Here is an 18,387-nt window from a genome sequence, read left to right as displayed (position 1 = left end):
ACCCCTCCAATTCCCTGAGAATTTATCAATTCCCAGGAAAGTGGTACCACTAGGGTTCCTCCCGTGACAGAGATCATAGTGTCTTGACACACTATGTTTCAGAAAGCCCTTGATAATGTTAGCGACATGCTCCTTAAGTCTCACGTGTAACATTCTAATAGTGCGGCCTACATATTCTAAGCCGCAAGGGCACCGAATAAGGTAGACCACATGTTTCGTAGTACAAGAGATGAAAGGTTTTATAGTATGATCCTGTTGGGTAATCCCTGAATGAAAGGATTCAACCCTTCTCTCCCTGTTTTTATTCAGTTTACAAATGGCACATTTCCTACAAGGAAAGAAACCCCCTCTGTTATGAAAAAAATGAAACTCTATTTGGGGGGTCCACTATATTAGGTGCCACCTGTAATCTCAAGGGAGGTACTCCCCTAAATATGACCTTAGGGGCTCAGGGAGAAGGGGGCCCAACAGACCATCATTCTTCAATACGTGCCAATGTTTGCGGATTATTTTCTTAACAGAAAAATGTTGTATGGAGTATAAAGAAAAAAAAGCATGTTCAAAAGTATTATTCTTGTCACGCGTTCTTGGTTGTAACAAATCATCTATATTTCTCTGGTCAGCCAGAATCAAGGCTTTTTCCAGTTCCTCCTCTTTATAACCCTTTTCCAAAAACTTGGTCTTAAGAGAGGAGGCTTCCTGTAAGAAATCGGTTCTATTAGAACAGTTATGTTTCAATCTAAGGAACTGGCTGACAGGAATGGATCTCAACCACGCCACATGATGACAACTAGACGTGTTGATAAACCCATTCCAGTCTCCTTAAAGTACATGGATGTCTCAATTCGTCCATCCACCACTCTAATCCTCAGATCTAAGAAGTGGATCTCAGTCTTGCTATATTCGTGTTGTAATTTAATACCTCTATCATTGGTATTGAGTGTGGCCATAAATCCATTCAAGGATTCAAAATCGCCATCCCAAAGGAGGAGGATGTCATCGATATACCTCCGCCATAGTACTACCTCAGGCCTTGGCATATTATCGATGACATCCTCCTCCCACTTGGCCATAAAAAGATTGCCCATGCTGGGTGCGAAAATCACGCCCATGGCCACACCCCTATTTTGTCTAAAATACGTACCAGCGAGCCAAAAATAATTGTGGCCCATTGCATAATCAAGGAGGGAAAGAATAAACTGGCTTTGAAAGCCCAGCAACTAACCCTGTCCCAGAGAATATGAAACCGCGTCCCTACCATGATGATAGGAAATTATCGTGTATAGGGATGCAACATCCACGGTAACACGGACTGTCTTTCCACTCAATGTTTTTCAATTCGTTAATGAATTGCATAGAATCCCTCAAGAAGGAAGGGGGTCTTAGTTAAACTCAGACACCTAATGCATGCAGAACACATATAGTTAAAATTTGCACCAGATTAAGTGGCAATATAATGTTCTGCATATGCAGGAAATGTATTTATGTGTTCCACATCCCATGGTGTCATAATAGCCACATAAATACCAAATGTATGGCTCATGACTACCCACAAACTAAGTTTTAGGTTAGTGCTGCAGGCAGATTATTGGTTAGCAGCTGCACAGTTTCCGTTCTTAACAAAAGAGCTTCACAATATACTAAAAATAATAATATAAAATCTTAATGCAAATGTGAGTTTATATATTACAGTTTTAAACAGTATTTCCAAAATTACAGTTTTGAAAGTTTATGAACACAGAAGCACAGGGGCTATAAAGGTTAAGTGTATGTAGAGAGTCCAGTAGGGTGTCAGCAAAGATGTCAGATGGAAGCAGGCTCCCTTCCACTGCTACCCCTGAACCTGGGCTCTTTTGTTACAGATCCCAGGGGGATTAGTTAAGGGTCCTATTGCATGGGCACACAGAGTGTGTCCAACTACAATCACCGCAGGTAATAGCGGGCTGCAGAAATAGTCATGAATAGTTGAGGCCGCCAACAACCTGTCATTGCATTGTCACCAGCTCACTGGTGACACCAGCAAATGCATGACAGAGTGAGTGGAGACATGGGGAAATGTAACATACAATATATAAAGAGTACACACTGGCTAACATACCTAATAATGAAGATATGCTGAACCTAAAAATGGAACCTCTTGTACTTGATAAGGGATAACACACTGTTGCTAACATAGTTAAAAGTGGAGGCATTGGCGGATGATTTTCTTAAGGCAAACAGGCTGTTAACTGAAATTGAAAGGAAAGTTGCACCTTGCAAGGGAATTTGCCACAGAGCTTATCAAATGTATAGCACAACTGTACAAACTTCAGCCCCTCTGGCATACTATGTTGTGTGTACAAAGCATATCACAGAAAAACACTGATAGCAATGCTTAGTACCTAGTATTAGTAAAGAAGCAGGCACTGAACCAGCTAGTAAAGGCGAACGTGTCATCTGATATGGTTGGTAATGAATTGAGCTTAGAAACGGATTAACAATGGTCATAACACAATGTAGCATACAGGGTCATTAGTAATAGGCATAGCTGTGCGCAGCTTATTGCACCCCAAAGCTAAAACAAACATGCCTCTGCTGCACTGGACAGTGAATGAATAGGAAGTGCTCTGTGCTGAGCGGCTTCCTGTTCATTCACAAACTGAAGCATAGTAAACATAGTTTACTATGCTTCAGTTATGAATGAATGCGGTGAGTGAGCGTGTTCACTGCATTCATTTACAAAAGGAAGGGGGCAGTAAATGTCATTATGACCCTCTCCATCTTGAAACATTCCCTGCAGTAGCCGAGTGAAAAGGAGAAAAGGAGGGAAGCCAGCAGCACTGCGGGGGGGGGGGGGGGGGCACATGAGGGGAAGCCTGGGCAGTAGGGGTATTCGGCACTGCACAGAGTGATTAGGGTGTGCCCAGGCACACCTGGCACCCCCCTCTGCACACCCATGGTAATAGGGACTAGGCATAAGATGACACTTGGTGTCCAGATCAACATAAGCAGTAGCAAGGTCACCTAAAGTGTAGCAGTGAGCAGTAAAAAAAGCTTTATTTACTCAATACAGGAGACAATACTGCCAAAGTGTATTATTGGCAACTATGCTAGGTCTAGAGCGACTGGATGTGCACTGTCCATAGAAATGAAGGCAATGGGAGAATGGAAGAAAAGAGACTTGCAGGATGGTTTAACGGGAGAGGCACTTCTTTTTGTTGTTTTTCTGTTGACTATCATTGGGGCCCTTTAGGAAGTGTTGGTGCACTTAACAACAGTTTTACTTTCTAGACTTTAGATCCCATGATCCTCAGCATTCTGCATAGGAATCCATAGTTTTTTTCCTGTCTATAGTTCTCTATAGTATAGTGCAACACAACATTTAGCATGCCAGCAGAAAGTGAATGTAAAGAGGGAATTGTTCCTTTCTTTCTATAGTCCTGCACCTGGCTACAAATGTGTTGACGTTTTCCCTTTGCAAAGAATAGCCAGTCATGTGCAAGGAAAATAAAATGCATAGAACTCTGCTTGCACGTGATTGGATAATGGAAATCAGCGGTGCTTCACCTAATTCTCTAAGCTCTGGGGAAAATTGCTTTACAAAATGCAACAGCCAATTTATCTTTAGTAAATCAAGTCAACCCCTCTGTGGAGACACATTATACCTGATAATCATGACTCAATGTACCGTTAAATGGAGACGCACCATCCCCCTATAACGGAGATATGTTACAGCTGGTAATGAAGATAACTTAAACCTGATAATGGATACACACTCTATACCTGATATTGAAGGTACATTGTTCCTGATAATGGAGACACATTGTACTTGATAATGAAGACTAGGAATTAGCTTCAGGTTCAGGTCAACCAAGAGTTCGGCCCAAACCCAAATTGTTCACAAGTCAAAGAATGGGTGAGCTAATGGGCCAGATAGCCCAAAATGCACAGGCAATGTATAAAGACTAAAACCCCTTGTCAACAAATCATATTTCATCTGATAATGTGGCAATGTGATTTCCCACAATGCACAGATGTGAACAGGGCTTAACAGCTGAGTGTCTCCACTCTCTCCTATGTACTTGTATATAGCTGTCCATACACTATGCAATCTAATTATATAATCTCTGTACAATTTCCTTTAGATTTAGCAAAACTATGGAATATTATGTCTGTCTGTCTGTCTGTCTGTCTGTCTGTCTGTCTATTCAACCTGTATCCAATCAGGCAGGCCCTAGCACTACATGCTACATGGTTGATGGTAGATCTAAAGGAGAGAGTACACTCAAATTGCATGGTGTATGGCCAGGTTTGTACAAGTACATAGGAGGGAGTGGATGGAGACACTCAAGTCAAGTCAAGTCCCGTTCACAACTCTGCATAGTGGGAACTCACATTCCTGCATGCATTTCTATTTGTGTTTTGGAGTGTTTTGTTTGTCATGCATACACAGCAATCGCCCCAGAAATGCTCCAGAACTTGTGGAGTGTGCTGCATTTTTTCCTGTGCTTTTTGGTTTGCAGCGCGTTTCTGAAAAGCACGAAAAGAATGCATTTTCTGTGCAGTTTGCCATGCATCCAGAAACATACAGATGTGAATGGAGCCTCATTGTTCTGTGTAAACAAATACATTTCACTTTCAGACCCCATTCACATCTAGCATAGTGGGAGCGCACAGTTTTTGTCTTGTTTTTTTCTGTGACATGCATAGGGCAGTCCATTAATTTCAATGGGCTGTGTTACACATGGCAAAGTAGTTCATGGGACATTTTGGCATGTTGCCGGTTTTTACTATGCATTTTGCTGCATGTGTTGCTAATTTTTTTACATGGTAAAATGTGTGTTTGGGGTGCTGTTAACAATTAATGGCGCCAAAAGTGCAACTATTTAATTTTAGGTGTATAAAGGTGGCCACACACTCTAAAATCTGATTGTACAATCGCTGTATGATTTTCTTTAGATTTACCAAAGTATAGAATAGGAGGACACTCCATCTATCCAATCACTGTGTATCCAATCAGGTGGTCCCTTGTACTACATAGTTAATAGTAGATCAAAAGGAGATCGTACAATCAGATTGTATAGTGTATAGTGAGCGATACAAAACCCAGGAAATACTTCTCCTGTTTTCAATACTACAGCCCTGATCCGCTCAGCTCCTGCACACTCTCCTATTTGAACAATCTATGGCTATGTATTTAGAGAGAACGGTGATCACTGATTGCATTAGAAAAACATGCACCTGTAAAGGTGGATGGGAGCGATCTCCTGGAAGGGGAAGGGCAGGTGCTGGGTGTGTGTTAATGAGGTCATCTGGTGAACTCCTTCCTGTGTCTTAACAAAGTGGTGAAGTTTTCTTTACAAAACAAGCTAGACACTGAGTTAACGGCTTTGTAGGATAAATAGAAATGTTTTATTTCTGCAAAAGAAGTGCATTAATGGTATATTGGTACCTAAGGGAGCTGGAATTTATTAAAAAAAAAGTGAACTTAGCCTTTAAAGTGGTTGTAAAGGTACATATTAAAAACACCAAAAACAAACCCCAATCATATTTATACCTACCTGCTGCAATTCCATTACACAGAGCATTAAACATTGATTCCTGATTCCCAAATAATGCATAAAGGTAAAAATATTTAGCCTTTATAACAGTGGCAGCCCGTCCATTGGGGGCACAGGGGGGCCGCGCCCCCTATTCATGCGTTTGGCCCCCTAATCTACATGCAGGGCGCCGGACATATGTATTCCAATGGGGGATTTATTTTTTTTTAAGCACGTGATTAGAGCCAGAGGCTTTAATATGCTTCAGAAAAGGGTGGGCACGGGGCGCAGAGCACTGCACCCTGAGCCCACTTGTGTTAAACAAACACGCGGCTCTCTTCTGACAGGAGCAATTTAGAGCAGGAAGTAAAAATAGCCCACTGCTTAGTAAAAGCAGCACACACAGTACACAGTAACACATGTTGGCCACAAATGTAACTCTTTGATTGCCCCTGTGATGTTAACCCTGTCAGTGTCATTAGTACAGTGAAAGTGCATTTTTTTTTAGCACTAACCACTGTATAGCTGTCACTGGTTCCCAAAAAAGTGTCAATTAAGTGTCCAATTTACAAACAAAAAGTGCAGCGCTAAATAAACAAATGAACATTCATATAAAAAAACGGTGCTTAGAAAGTCCAAAGAGATGAGTAAAAAGCGGGATCCACAGAAGTAGTCTCAGCAGGGAAAGAATCACCGGTGGAGACAGATATGTAGAGTAAAGGCCCGTACACACGTACCGATCGTCGGCATACAAACGTCGGTGGACGAAGGATCTGCCGATTGTACGCGTGTTAGTATGGTGCCTCCGACAGATGTCTGCGCACAATCCGCGGACAAAAGTCTTTCTTGCAAACATGAAAATTTTTGTATGCCGACACCAGAACGGACGATTGTTCGCCTGTCAGTACACAATTCGGCCGACAGACCGCAGATTTGCAAGACTGGGCATGCTCAGAAAATAGAAAACACAGGGAAAGTTAACCATTACATGACATCACTTCTGCAGTCGGCGGACAAAATTCTTGTGCTGTCCTTGTGCTGTCTTTGCACTTTTCAGCAGACACCGACATCCCAGGGAGAAAAGAGGAACATTTGTATGCCGACCATCGGTACGTGTGTACGGGGCTTTAAGGGTGACTGGAGAATATTAACTTCACACCCAAAGTGAGCACATACATCTGTTTACCAGATGACAAGACCACAAGGTTATAGGTGGTCTAATGGAGCATGACAAGATAAAATCTCTCACAGATCATAATAGATGGGAACTGCTCAGAAGATGTAGTTGAATCCCAAAAGATATAAAACACAAAGCGCTCCCATAGTGTGATAAAAGATAACCCTTTAATAGTAGATAACATTAATGCACTTACAGACAAGAAAGTATATATTGGCATATAAAACAGACAGTTGCGGCATTCCTGTGTGGGCTTATCCTTTTCTGCTCCAGCAAGGAACCAGCCAATGGGTACCTGGCTCCCTCTGCACGCCGGACCACGGGATGGGAGAATATCGTTTACCTTGGGGAAAGCTTGTCATATTGAAAGGTACTCCTATATCCCTTGGTTCCAAGCACTTTGCCTACGGACCGTGGCCCGGTTCAGTGTCCACCAATTTCATTGGGTACCCCGGGTACGCCGGTTTCATCTCTGGCATCACCGGGTTAGCAATCAGGCCACGTCTGCTCGCCCTGGAACGCTATCTCTATTTTGGCAGATGTTACATTACTTACAAAAGAAATCATTGATTGATTACAAACAATTGGTCCCTGAAGAAGCCGCTACATGAGGATTTATACCTCGGCGAAACATGTAGGACCTTGTGATCTATACTACTGTTTTCCATTTGTTAATGTCTGATCTGTAATTCTTTGTAATTACATTTTAATATGTATGTTTTTGTATTTCAATAAAATTGTATATATTCTTTTATATATGGAGTTTTCCACTTGTCTATAATTTTACAGAGCATACTACAGCCCTGGAAAATCCCACTTTTTGTTGGCAAGGTCGCAGTCCAGTGCCTTTCCAGGTGCTGGTCTGGATTTCCACCCGGAATGCCCCTGACTAACTTATCCAATTCTTTAAGTTCACAGCGATGTGGCTGGTTTAGGTCAGTAATGTGAGCCAACAATCTTCACTTAACCTTTACTTTTAAGTATGCTTAAATTATGAACACCGGGGAGAAACCAAAAACGCAGGAACACCGCAAAAATTTTTAAAAACATAATAAATTAATGAAATATATATACAGGTGGTCGATTTATCTGTTGCAATATCGCAGTCCTGCTATAAGTCGCTGATCGCGGCCATTAATGAAAAAAAATAAATATAAAATTCTATAAATATATCCCATAGTTTGTAGCAGCTATAACTTTTGCATAAACCAATCAATATACACTTATTGGGATTTTTTTTATTTTATTTCTTTACCAAAAATATGTAGCAGAATACATTTTGGCCTAAACTGATGAAGAAATTAGATTTTTAATTTTTTTATTGGATGTGTTCTACAACACAAAGTAAAAAATATTATTTTTTTTTTTCCAAAATTGTTGGTATTTTTTTGTTTATAGCGCTAGACAAAAAAAAAAAAAAACACAGGGGTGATCAAATACCACCAAAAGAAATCTCTAATTGTGGGGAAAAAAATGACATACATTTTATTTGAGTACAGCATCGCATGCCCGCGTAATTGTCAGTTACAGTAACAAAGTGCCGTATCGCAAAAAATGGCCTGGTCAGGAAGGGGGTAAATCTTCCGGAGCTGAAGTGGTTAAGCTCCAGCCTAGTTTTGCAGCCTTCATAATTAATATTTTTTGTTGAAAGAAACATTGATGGTTACAGTACCATGAACCTCAGGACAGGATGTGTGTCTACTGACATCTTGTGGTTTTTTGTAGTACTTCATGTAAAGTTAAATCTAAAAAAATATCCTAATTTTTCAAAACAAATTCATACATATCCACCACTTAATGGCCCTTTAAAATATTTTTCATGAAATAATTTCTTACTGTGTGTTTCTGCCACTATGTAACATCCTCCATGAGCACCCAAACCTCTCCTTTCTCTCCCCCCCATCCCGCTCCATTTGTTTCAAACAAGCAATGCAAGTCACTGGCAGTCACGTGCATTGCTTTATGTACACTCTGCATCTCTTTTAGTCCATGAGAGTGGGAAAAAAGGGTAGCTATGCTCTTACTTACAGTGGGAGCATGGAGAACAAATGTAGCCACCCTCTTATAGGAAGTTGGAATAATAGAAGATACTATTTTGAGTTAAAAACACATACTTGGATAGAATATACTGTATATTTTTTAAACCAGAGTTTAGGCCCCATTCACACTAGTGCGACTTGTCATGCGATTTTGAACCGCAAAATCGCATGACAAGTCGTTTTCCATTATTTTCAATGAGCCCCATTCATATCAGTGCGTTTTGAAGTCGCACCGACTTCAAAGTAGTTCCTGCACTACTTTGCCACGATTTTAATGTGTTTTGAGGCATATAGCCTTGCCATTGCTTTCAAAATTGCGGCAAAAATCGTGCCGCGAAATCGCGGTAAAATTGCATCGCAATAGTGTGAAAGGGGCCTTAGTGTCCCTTTAATTTCCTATTGTATAGTTGTATCTTTGAATGGGCAAAGTGATTTACTTGTAGCACTATCCTGAGTCTAAACAATAATGCGCACCGCTCAGGAAAAGATTCAGCACATTGCTGCAGGTGCTCCCCCCCGGCTTAACTGTGAATAATGGGCCTAGACTTATTGTTTTCACTCTGGCGTGCACAGCTATTTATATTTTTTTATGCCATGCTTAGAGTAATCATCATTTTTATAAATAGTTGCATCCAACACATGTTTCATAAATGTATGTGTGTATACAGAAGGAGAGGGGGGGGGAGGGTTAACATTATATTTATTTTTTTTACTATATTTCAATATACATTTTTTTAATTATTCTTCTTCACATAACTCTATTGTTATCACATAGGGGACCAATAGCCCCCTATCTGATAGTATATATGAAACATCATATTAAAAGACCTGGTTTCTCCCCTGCACTCCACTGAAGCTAATGGAACACACATCGTACTTTATTAACTCCTTTACCTGCCAGCACATATGGAGAATGCTTTGAACCAGGAAGTGATGTAATGATGAACATTGCTTCCTGGTTCATTTACTGAAGTGATGACCAGCAAACACAAGTGTTTTGAGCTCCCTCTGTGCTATCCGGAAATACCCACCATCCTGGTCCTGGGTTTGCAGGTAGGACAGCAGAAGCCCAGGATACATAAGGGGGGGATTTTGTGGGGAGCTGAATTCAGTGTGTTCTGATGCCTGTGGCAATGATTGGGGGGGGCCGACAAAAGTAGACAGTGGTACAGAGGCTGCGGCTGTGACCAATGTAAGCCTTATATCAATGGCAGCAAAAGGGTAATTGTAATTCGCTAATATAAATAAAATTAACCTTGGGAATGAAACATGCTCTACTCCTTTAGTAAATCATCCCCAGCATATTTTTTAATGCTGCTTGATAAATCCCTATTTAGAGGCTCAAAGAAAACAAAAATATCAGAAATGGAATCTGACAAGCAGAAAAAGAGGAAAACGTGGATTTATCCAGGGCTAACACTTCCATAAAGATATCTGTAAAGCCTGGTATTGTCTTTGAAAGCTTACTGGAGGCAATCACATATCAAATGTTCATAAGGCAATACTCTACAATTTCTGTGAGATCCTGGTATTGGAAAGAGCTTTCCTTTAAGGGATTAGTCTTATTTACAAACAAATTAAGGATAAAAAGCTAAAAACCATAAATAAATTGGCGCTAAATTTAGCGCCAATTTATTTATGGTTTATGCTTATGATTGTATGTGGTGACACTACAAAATTGGTTTAGCTTTATTCTTCATTACCACCACGTGACTGTGGCTCCCCTCTTTATACCTTTTTGGATCTTCTCAAAATACTTCATTGGTAGTGCATTGGGCTTTTTCCATCATATAAAGGTAAAAAGCTATTACCCACATTGGCCCTAAGTTCTCTATTTGTTTTTCAGGCAGTAAAAAATAGAATTGGTCACATACAAGGTAAGGACTCTGTAATGAGTGTCATTTTTTATAGAGATATTTAAATCAGATAAAAAAAGGATTGTAAAAGGTAACTGATGCTAAAAAATGTCAACCACCGCCCGGCGCTAAAATATATATAAAACAGTGAAAGGTATAAAGAAATAAAATATATCTACTCAAAACATGAATAAATAGTAGATAAAATCATGTAGATAAAATCATGTAAAACATGTCACTCTGTGCATCCTTTTAATGCACTAGCTGCCACCTGAGTTGAGTCCTCTGTTGAAGTCTACCAGACGAAACCGGTCAGGACGCACGTACGCTGCTGCTGAGGAGACGAAGGGAGGATACCGCTGTTGTTCTGGATCTCGCCTGTTAGCCGCAGGAGCGCTGTAACCCACAGCAGGGACTAGCTCGCGGACGGCGGACGGCGGTACCTTTCAAAGCCTCTGTGTTTATGATATGCGTGCAAAGGGTGATTGAAATGTAAGCATATACCCTGAAGGGGAGGGAAGTTTTATTTAACTAATAAAGTCAAAACAGTATTACACTATTCTCCTGCTTCATGTCGTTTGCTTACAAATTGCACTGAGGAGATATAGAGCCTGATAGTGACCCCTGGTGGACGGATTGGATCTGGACGTGCTCAGGAGACGACAGACTGACCAGAAGCAAGGGCTCATGCAGCTTATGCATAAAGGCGATATTTCAAGGGCAATTTGGTGAGTGGCCACTTCATAGGGGAGCACAGTCGGTGCGGTGAAGGATTAGTGATACTGTGTGTACAATCACTGGTGCTGAACATCAGAGGAGAAATCTTTTGGCTGACTGTGACTGCTCATCCTGTGGAGTTGGGACTAGTTTGCATTTGCAGGCTCTGAAGCACTGCAGGAACTGACTAATATACTTGCACACATACATTGTGTGTGCTGAAGCGCCGCTGAATGTATGATATAACGAACTGAGACGCACATATTGGGCTATTATTATACATTTGATTTTGCAGATAAAAAAAGGAGACAACTGAGGAGGAAAGCGGGACAGAGGAATTTGTTAAGCAGTTAGCTAAAATAGGTAAAGCTCCAGATATTTTTAGTTAAAAAAAAAAAACAATGCAGAAAACATTGCACAGCCAGAAATTTACAATAGGAATAACTAACCTTATGTATGTGGTCAAAGAAGGTGTCATCCTATAGGGGATCTCCACTGATGGCATTTCAGTTCTTTAAACCTTTTCTAACAGACATATTCAGCATAATTCTAGCCATTCGCAGTCATTGTGAGCTCTTATAATTTAGCTGGCCAAGGAAAAGACTATGCACTATAATACAGGTTGATCCTAATCTTTGGAAGAGAACCTGCAAAACATTTGGTGAAAAGTTTGTAATTCACAAACTTCAGGGTTCAGCAGCACCAATGGTAGGAGCGAACCTGAACCACAATATCATCCTAGTGTAGTTGGCTCCAACTGTAATCAAGGGAGCCGTGATTGTTTGGTCTGGTCAGGGTTTTACAGGCTGGGAGCAGGGATGTAACTACAGGGGTCATAATTGCAACCCGGCCCCATGCTCCCGGAGGCCCGTGGGGTTCCCCTGTACACCTTAATAGGAGGGGCAATGGCAAGTAGAGAAACTGATCCACTCCATTTTCCTCCTGCAGCCGCTGAATGCCTGCTTCCCCTCCTCTCCCTCCAGCAAGCATTCAGCGGTTGCAGGAGGAAAATAGAGAGGATCAGTTCCTTTAAGTGAGCCGAGATGGTGATTGGGAAGCTGATAAATAGTCTGGAGCCCTGGAGATATTGTCTTTTCCCTAGCAAGGAGAGCTTCAAGGTTCAGGAAGCTATTGCCTCTGAGGCAGCCTGTGAACTGTGTTGCTGTTCTGTGATGTCTCAGCGGTGGCAGACCTGGGACCTGGAAGTCATCTGAAACTGGTTGTAGGACTTCATCAAAGTGATTTGGTCTAGAAAAGGACTGTCTCTCTCACTGGATTGTGTACAGAGGAAGGTGAAAGGTGGCAGCTGTCCTGGAGATTAGTGATTAATGACCCTGAATTGATTCCCGGTTACTGTGTGCTTTTAGGATATGAGTGCCAGGGGTGGCTTGGACTGAGACAGCTCTCATAGGGTCTGAAATACTGGACATTCCCTGTCCTCAGTACCTAATACTTATCTCTATCCAGAGATGTTGCAGGAGACACTCAGCTGGCCGAGACTCTCCCTCCTCATTGGCTGAGATGGCAGCATGGTGCCATTCTCCCCTGCTGCTGTCAATCAAATTCAGTGGGCCAATAGGGGGAGGGGGGCGGAGTCTGGCTGCGGCTCTGTGTCTGAATAGACACACAGAACTGTTGCTTGGCTTGGGTGCCCCCATAGTAAGTTGCTTGCTGTGGGGGCACTCAACAGGAGGGAGGGGCCAGGAGCACCGATGAAGGACCCGAGAAGAGGAGGTTCGGGGTGCTCTGCGCAAAACCACTGCACATAGCAGGCAAGTAAAACATGTTTGTTGTTTTTAGGAAAAAAAAAAAGAGACTTTACAGTCACTTTAGGGGGTTTATAAAGGTTAGTGATTGTAAAGGCAGAAGTTTTTTTATTTTAATGCATTCTATGCATTAAGATAAAAAACCTTCTGTGCGCAGCAGCCCCCCCTCAGCATCCCTACTACTTACCTGAGCCCATCCCTATCCATCAGTGTTGCAGGAGAGACTCGGCTGTCCAAGACTCTTCCTCCTCATTGGCTGAGAAAGCAGCAGATCGCCTTTGGCTCCTGCTGCTGTCAATCAAAGTCAGTGAGCCAATGAGATGAGAGAGGAGGCAGGGCTTTGCCACGGCTCCGTGACTGAATGGCCACACGGAGCTGCTGCTCGGCTCGGGTGCCCCCATAACAAGCTGCCTGCTGTGGGGGCACTCGTCAGGAGGGAGGGGCCAGGCTGCTCTGTGCAAAACCACTGCACAGAGCAGGTAAGTAAAGTATAACATGTTTGTTGTTTTTAAGCAAAAAAAAAAAAAAAAACAAGACTTTAGTATCACTATTAGTAACTTGAAGGTTTTTTTTAAATAAAAAAATAAACATGTTATACCAACAACCCTCCTCTTCTGGGGTCCCACGAAGGTGCCTTGGGTTAACTATGGAGGCACTCGTGTGGTCTCGCTCCTGAGCCTGGCTATGTGTGTCCATTGACACACACAGTGTGGCCTGGCCCCATCCCCTGCTCCCTCCTCACATAGTTTGATTTATGGCAGAAGGAGCCTTTGGGTCCTGTTGCTGTCTTTATGTCCAGTGAGGAGACAGAGAAAGAGCAGCACTGCTGCTCTCGGGCACAGCGCTGGATCGAGATCGGTCTCAGGTAAGTATTTAGGGGGGCTGGGGGGGGGGGGAGAAACACCTTTAAAAAAGTTTTTTTACTCTAATGCAGAGAATGCATTAAAGCGATATGAAAGTCTAGTTTTCTAGTATACTTATCTGCTCTGTGCAGTGGTTTTGCACAGAGCAGTTTGGATCCTCCTCTCCTCTGGTCTAACGGCGGCTCTCCTGACCCCTCCCTCTTGCTGGGTGCCTCCACAGCAAGCAGCTTGCTGTGGGGGCATCCAAGCAGGCACGCTCCCGACCCACCACTCTGTGTGTCCATTCACACATGGAGCCATGGCTCAGTCCCACCCTCTCCATCTCCTTATTGGCTAACTGGCTGTGATTGACAGCAGCAGGGGCTAATGGCTCCTGCTGCTGCCAAAAGCCAATCAGGAGTGTGAGTTCCCAGAGACAAGGCTCATGTGGATCGAGAGGGGGCTCAGGTAAGTATTAGGGGGTTTGAAGGGGGGGGGTTACTGCACACAGAAGGTTTATAGAATGCGTGAAGGTAAAAAACCTGCCTTTACACCCACTTCAAGGTAAAAAACCCTTTAGCCTTTAGAACCACTTTAAATAGGTCTGACCATGGGGTAAGAAACCTTTTGGGGTGACTGACAGTCAAATACTTAAAGTACATGTAAACCCTAAGGTCTTATTTACACAGGCCCAATTTGACAGGGGTGCAGGAGGGCAGCCCCAGATGCAGACAGTGTGTGCTTGGAGTCGCTCACCTGCACCCGCACACCTATCAAATTGGGACACAAGTGGCTGTGTTCTTACAGCTGCTGCATCTCCGTACACTAACATGGGTTGCCTGCATGCATCACCTGGCAGCTTAAGCTGCATAAAAACACAGCCCATGCATGGACTACTGGCCTCAATGTCCGTATGAATGAGGCATAATGAATCTCATTTAGTTTGCTAAACCACTGTGTATTAGAGCCCATTCAGACTAGCGCGACTTGTCAGGCGACTTGTCAGCCTGACAAGTCCCGGTCAGTCGCGGTCCATTGAGTAGTACAGGACCCGTTCTAATAGGAGTGACACAAGTCGCTCCGACTTAGAAAAAGGGTCCTGTACTACTTTGGGGCGACCTGGGAGCGACTTGCATAGACTTCCATTATGTGAAGTCACGCCAAAGTGGCGGTGCACAGCGGTGCACGCGACTTCACAGGTTGCCCCCCGAAGTCGGATCGCCTCAGTGTGAACCGGCTCTTATAAAGAATTGTCATTTTTTTCAAACTAAATATTTGTTTTCACTTTTTTATACCTTGTTGCATCTCGTTGCTGCTGATTTGATGGTGACAACAGAGGCTACGTTTGTGAAATGGCCAATTATAGTATCAGAAGTCAATGTGACACAATGTATAAAAGAAAAAAATTGGCGCTAATTCATGGTACAGATGGATACCTATATCTGAAACGTAAGTATAATATCTAAAATAAATATGATGATATCAAGTGCTGATTTGCACTTCATTGCCTTCTTGTTACCACATTTTTCTCTGCACTTTTGCACTTAGCTACTTTGGTCAGCACTTGCACGTTTATATACCACAGTTGTGCTAATTTTCTGCATTACTTATATTCATTTGTGAAGATTACCTGGTTTGACTGATCATCATTCTTCTTGTCCACTTGATATCATCATATTTATTTTAGATATTATACTTACGTTTCAGATATAGTTATCCACCTGTACCTTGAATTAGCGCCAATTTTTTTCTTTTACATATTTCAATACACAGTGGGAACATCGAATAGGATTGGCTGCTTTTTCACCTTTGATAGCACTGCTCACTGCACATTCACTTTTATTTATCATTCTCCTCGGGTAGCACATTGGTTCTCCCTATTTCTAATGTGACACAATGACAATTTCAGAGCACTACTGGGAGACAAGGACAGACTTTCATGGCAGTGTAGGGATGACCCCTCCAGGGGCCACTGGATGTTTTCTTCTGGCCTGCACTAGTGGACCATCCTCTACCATTACCCAAAAGACACCGCGCCACACTTGAGAATGTTTCAGTGGGTTTTATTGGATTGCAATAGAATGCAAGTACAATAGATTGCTTAAAGTATAACTAAAAGCAAAACTTTTTTTTTTTTAGTTTAGTTTTGGATAGAGTGGATAGAGTAAGAATACCTGTTAGGATTTTATTGCTGTCTGTGCCCCCATTAGAGAGATTCACTCTCTCTGTTTGTCCTAGTGACCACCATCACTGAGAGTGGAATTCGAAAAAATCTGAAATTTTGCGTTGTACATCAGATCAAGAATAGAGTGGAATTCTTTCAATGGGGACATAAGTTCTGGTGACCCTGATGACAACCAGAAATTTTCTTACTTTGGTAAAATTTCCTTTCATTTGCTGTTTTGGCTATGGGACAGGAAGTGAAGGGTGCCCGTTCTCACATGAAAATTGTGTTGTCTGGCACATGCACAAGGTAGAACGCGTGAGGTTATGTGCCCTATCTCATGCATGCACTATATGACTGTTCACTCCTCTGTGTTTAAAACAATATATTCATTTTCCAATAACTTGTGGCAAAAAATAACATCTTTCAAAGGCTCAACATGCCTCTCAGCAAAAAACCTTGGGGTGTTTACTTTTCAAACAAGGTAATTTAGAGGGTGTTTATACTTTCCTGGCATTTTAGGGGCTCCGAAAATGTGATTAGGTAGTCAGGAAATCCAATGCGTGATTACGCCCTTTGAAAGCCCGAAGGTGGTCATCTAATTTTTTGTCCCTGTATGTGGCTAGGCTGCCAAAAAGTCCCTCACATGTGGTATCCCCATACTTGAGTGAGTAGCAGAATGTGTTTTGGGGTGTTTTTTCATGTATACCCATGGCATATGTGAGAAATATCTCATTAAAGTGACAATTTTTGTGTAAAAAAAATATCTTTTTTTTTTGGCATTTTTCAAAAACTTGTGACAAAAAATAAAATCTTCCATGGACTCAACATACCACTCAGCAAATACCTTGGGGTGTCTACTTTCCAAAGAGGGGTAATGTGGGGAGTTTTTGAACTGTCCTTGCATTTTAGAGCCTCTAAAAACATTACATGTATGGCTAGCAATAGTTTCTGCCACACTCCTGATGTTGGGCATGCATGCAATGTTGTTTTTTTTGTTTGGCCAGTGGGCTGAATGAAAAACGGAACCTGGCAGATTCCTTTCACATCAATGGATGTGGATTAGGAAATCTCTGCCAGAAATAGTGTGTGGTATTCCCACCATTAGAAGCTTCCTCCAGACATCCACCCACTCTTCTAATGTTGGGCATACATGTAATGTTTGCCACAGAGCAGCCCCGATCCTATTCTTCTGGGGTCCTCCGTCAGCACTCCTGGCTCCACCACTTCAGCGGGTGCCCCCCAGGGAAAGCAGCTTTCCCTGGAGGCTCGTTCCTGAGTCCCGCTGCTGCGTCCATTGACACAGAACCCGCTCCTGTGTCACTGGATTTGATTCACAGCAGTGGTAACAAAACGCTCCTGTTGCTATTAGTCTGCCCAATGAGGAGAGAGACAGCTGTGGGAGCCGCTGCGCTCGTGCATATTGCTGCATTGCATGGGCTCAGGTAAGAAAAAAGGGTGGGGGGGGGGGGTTTGGGGGGTCAGCTGCAGCACAGAAGGGTTTTCACCTTAATGCAAACAATGTTTTTAGGTGAAGAACCTTAAGGCTCCGTTCACATGTCAGCGTATGGATCGCGGGCAGAACCGCTGCGGTTCCGCCCGTGATCCGGAGATTATTGCAAATCGCGGGACGCCTGTGCGTTGCCCGTTGATTTGCAATAGCTCCTCAAACACTGAGCGATGTTGCCGCGATTTCCGCCTGCCGAATCGCGGTAGCATCGCGCAAAAAAAATCGCGGGACGCATCACGCCCAAAAAATTACAAGAGCTTCTTTGGAGCGTATTGCGTCCCGCGATTTTTTTTTGCGCGATGTTACCGCGATTCGGCAGGCGGAAATCGCGGCAACATCGCTCAGAGTTTGGGGGGCTATTGCAAATCACGGGCAGCACACAGGCGTCCCGCGATTTGCAATAATCTCCGGATCGCGGGCGGAACCGCGGCGGTTGTGCCCGCGGTCCATACGCTGACATGTGAACGGAGCCTAAGGCTTTGGGTTTAGAACCACTTTCATTCTGAAGCTGTCTAAGTGCTGTTCCTCAGACCGACCACTAAAGGTCGCTGTTATTCCCTTTTAGGTGTGAACAGCTGGGGAAGGATTTATACATATATATTTACTGATTTACATTCTGATGTTTTGTAACATTGTTCAGCCAGTGTTGTGATGTAAGGTGACCCTGTCACCTGGTCCATGCAGGGTGAAGTGATGGGGCATGGTTGAAGAAATTATAAAATAAATCGGCGCTGATTTCACAGTGGGTGATGACTCTGATAACAATGAAAACACTCCAGTGAATGTAGATGATCATA

At 42.8% G+C, this 18,387-nt stretch overlaps 1 protein-coding gene across 1 annotated transcript in view; it reads right to left on the bottom strand.

Annotated features, from left to right (window-relative positions):
* Positions 1–1,382: 1,382 nt before the first annotated feature.
* The window catches only part of LOC309550424 (C-C motif chemokine 8-like), a gene marked incomplete at its 3' end in the record, with an annotated part of 54,159 nt that continues 37,154 nt past the window's right edge, over positions 1,383–18,387 (bottom strand). The window contains exon 4 of the mRNA XM_082250806.1: positions 1,383–1,400. Coding sequence (XP_082106932.1) covers positions 1,383–1,400 — 18 coding nt within the window. The remainder of the gene's footprint in view (positions 1,401–18,387) is intronic.

The sequence above is a fragment of the Pelophylax lessonae genome, assembly GCF_965119305.1.
Source record: "Pelophylax lessonae genome assembly, chromosome: 3".
NCBI lineage: Eukaryota > Metazoa > Chordata > Amphibia > Anura > Ranidae > Pelophylax > Pelophylax lessonae.
This window is presented reverse-complemented; position numbering and strand designations above follow the sequence as displayed.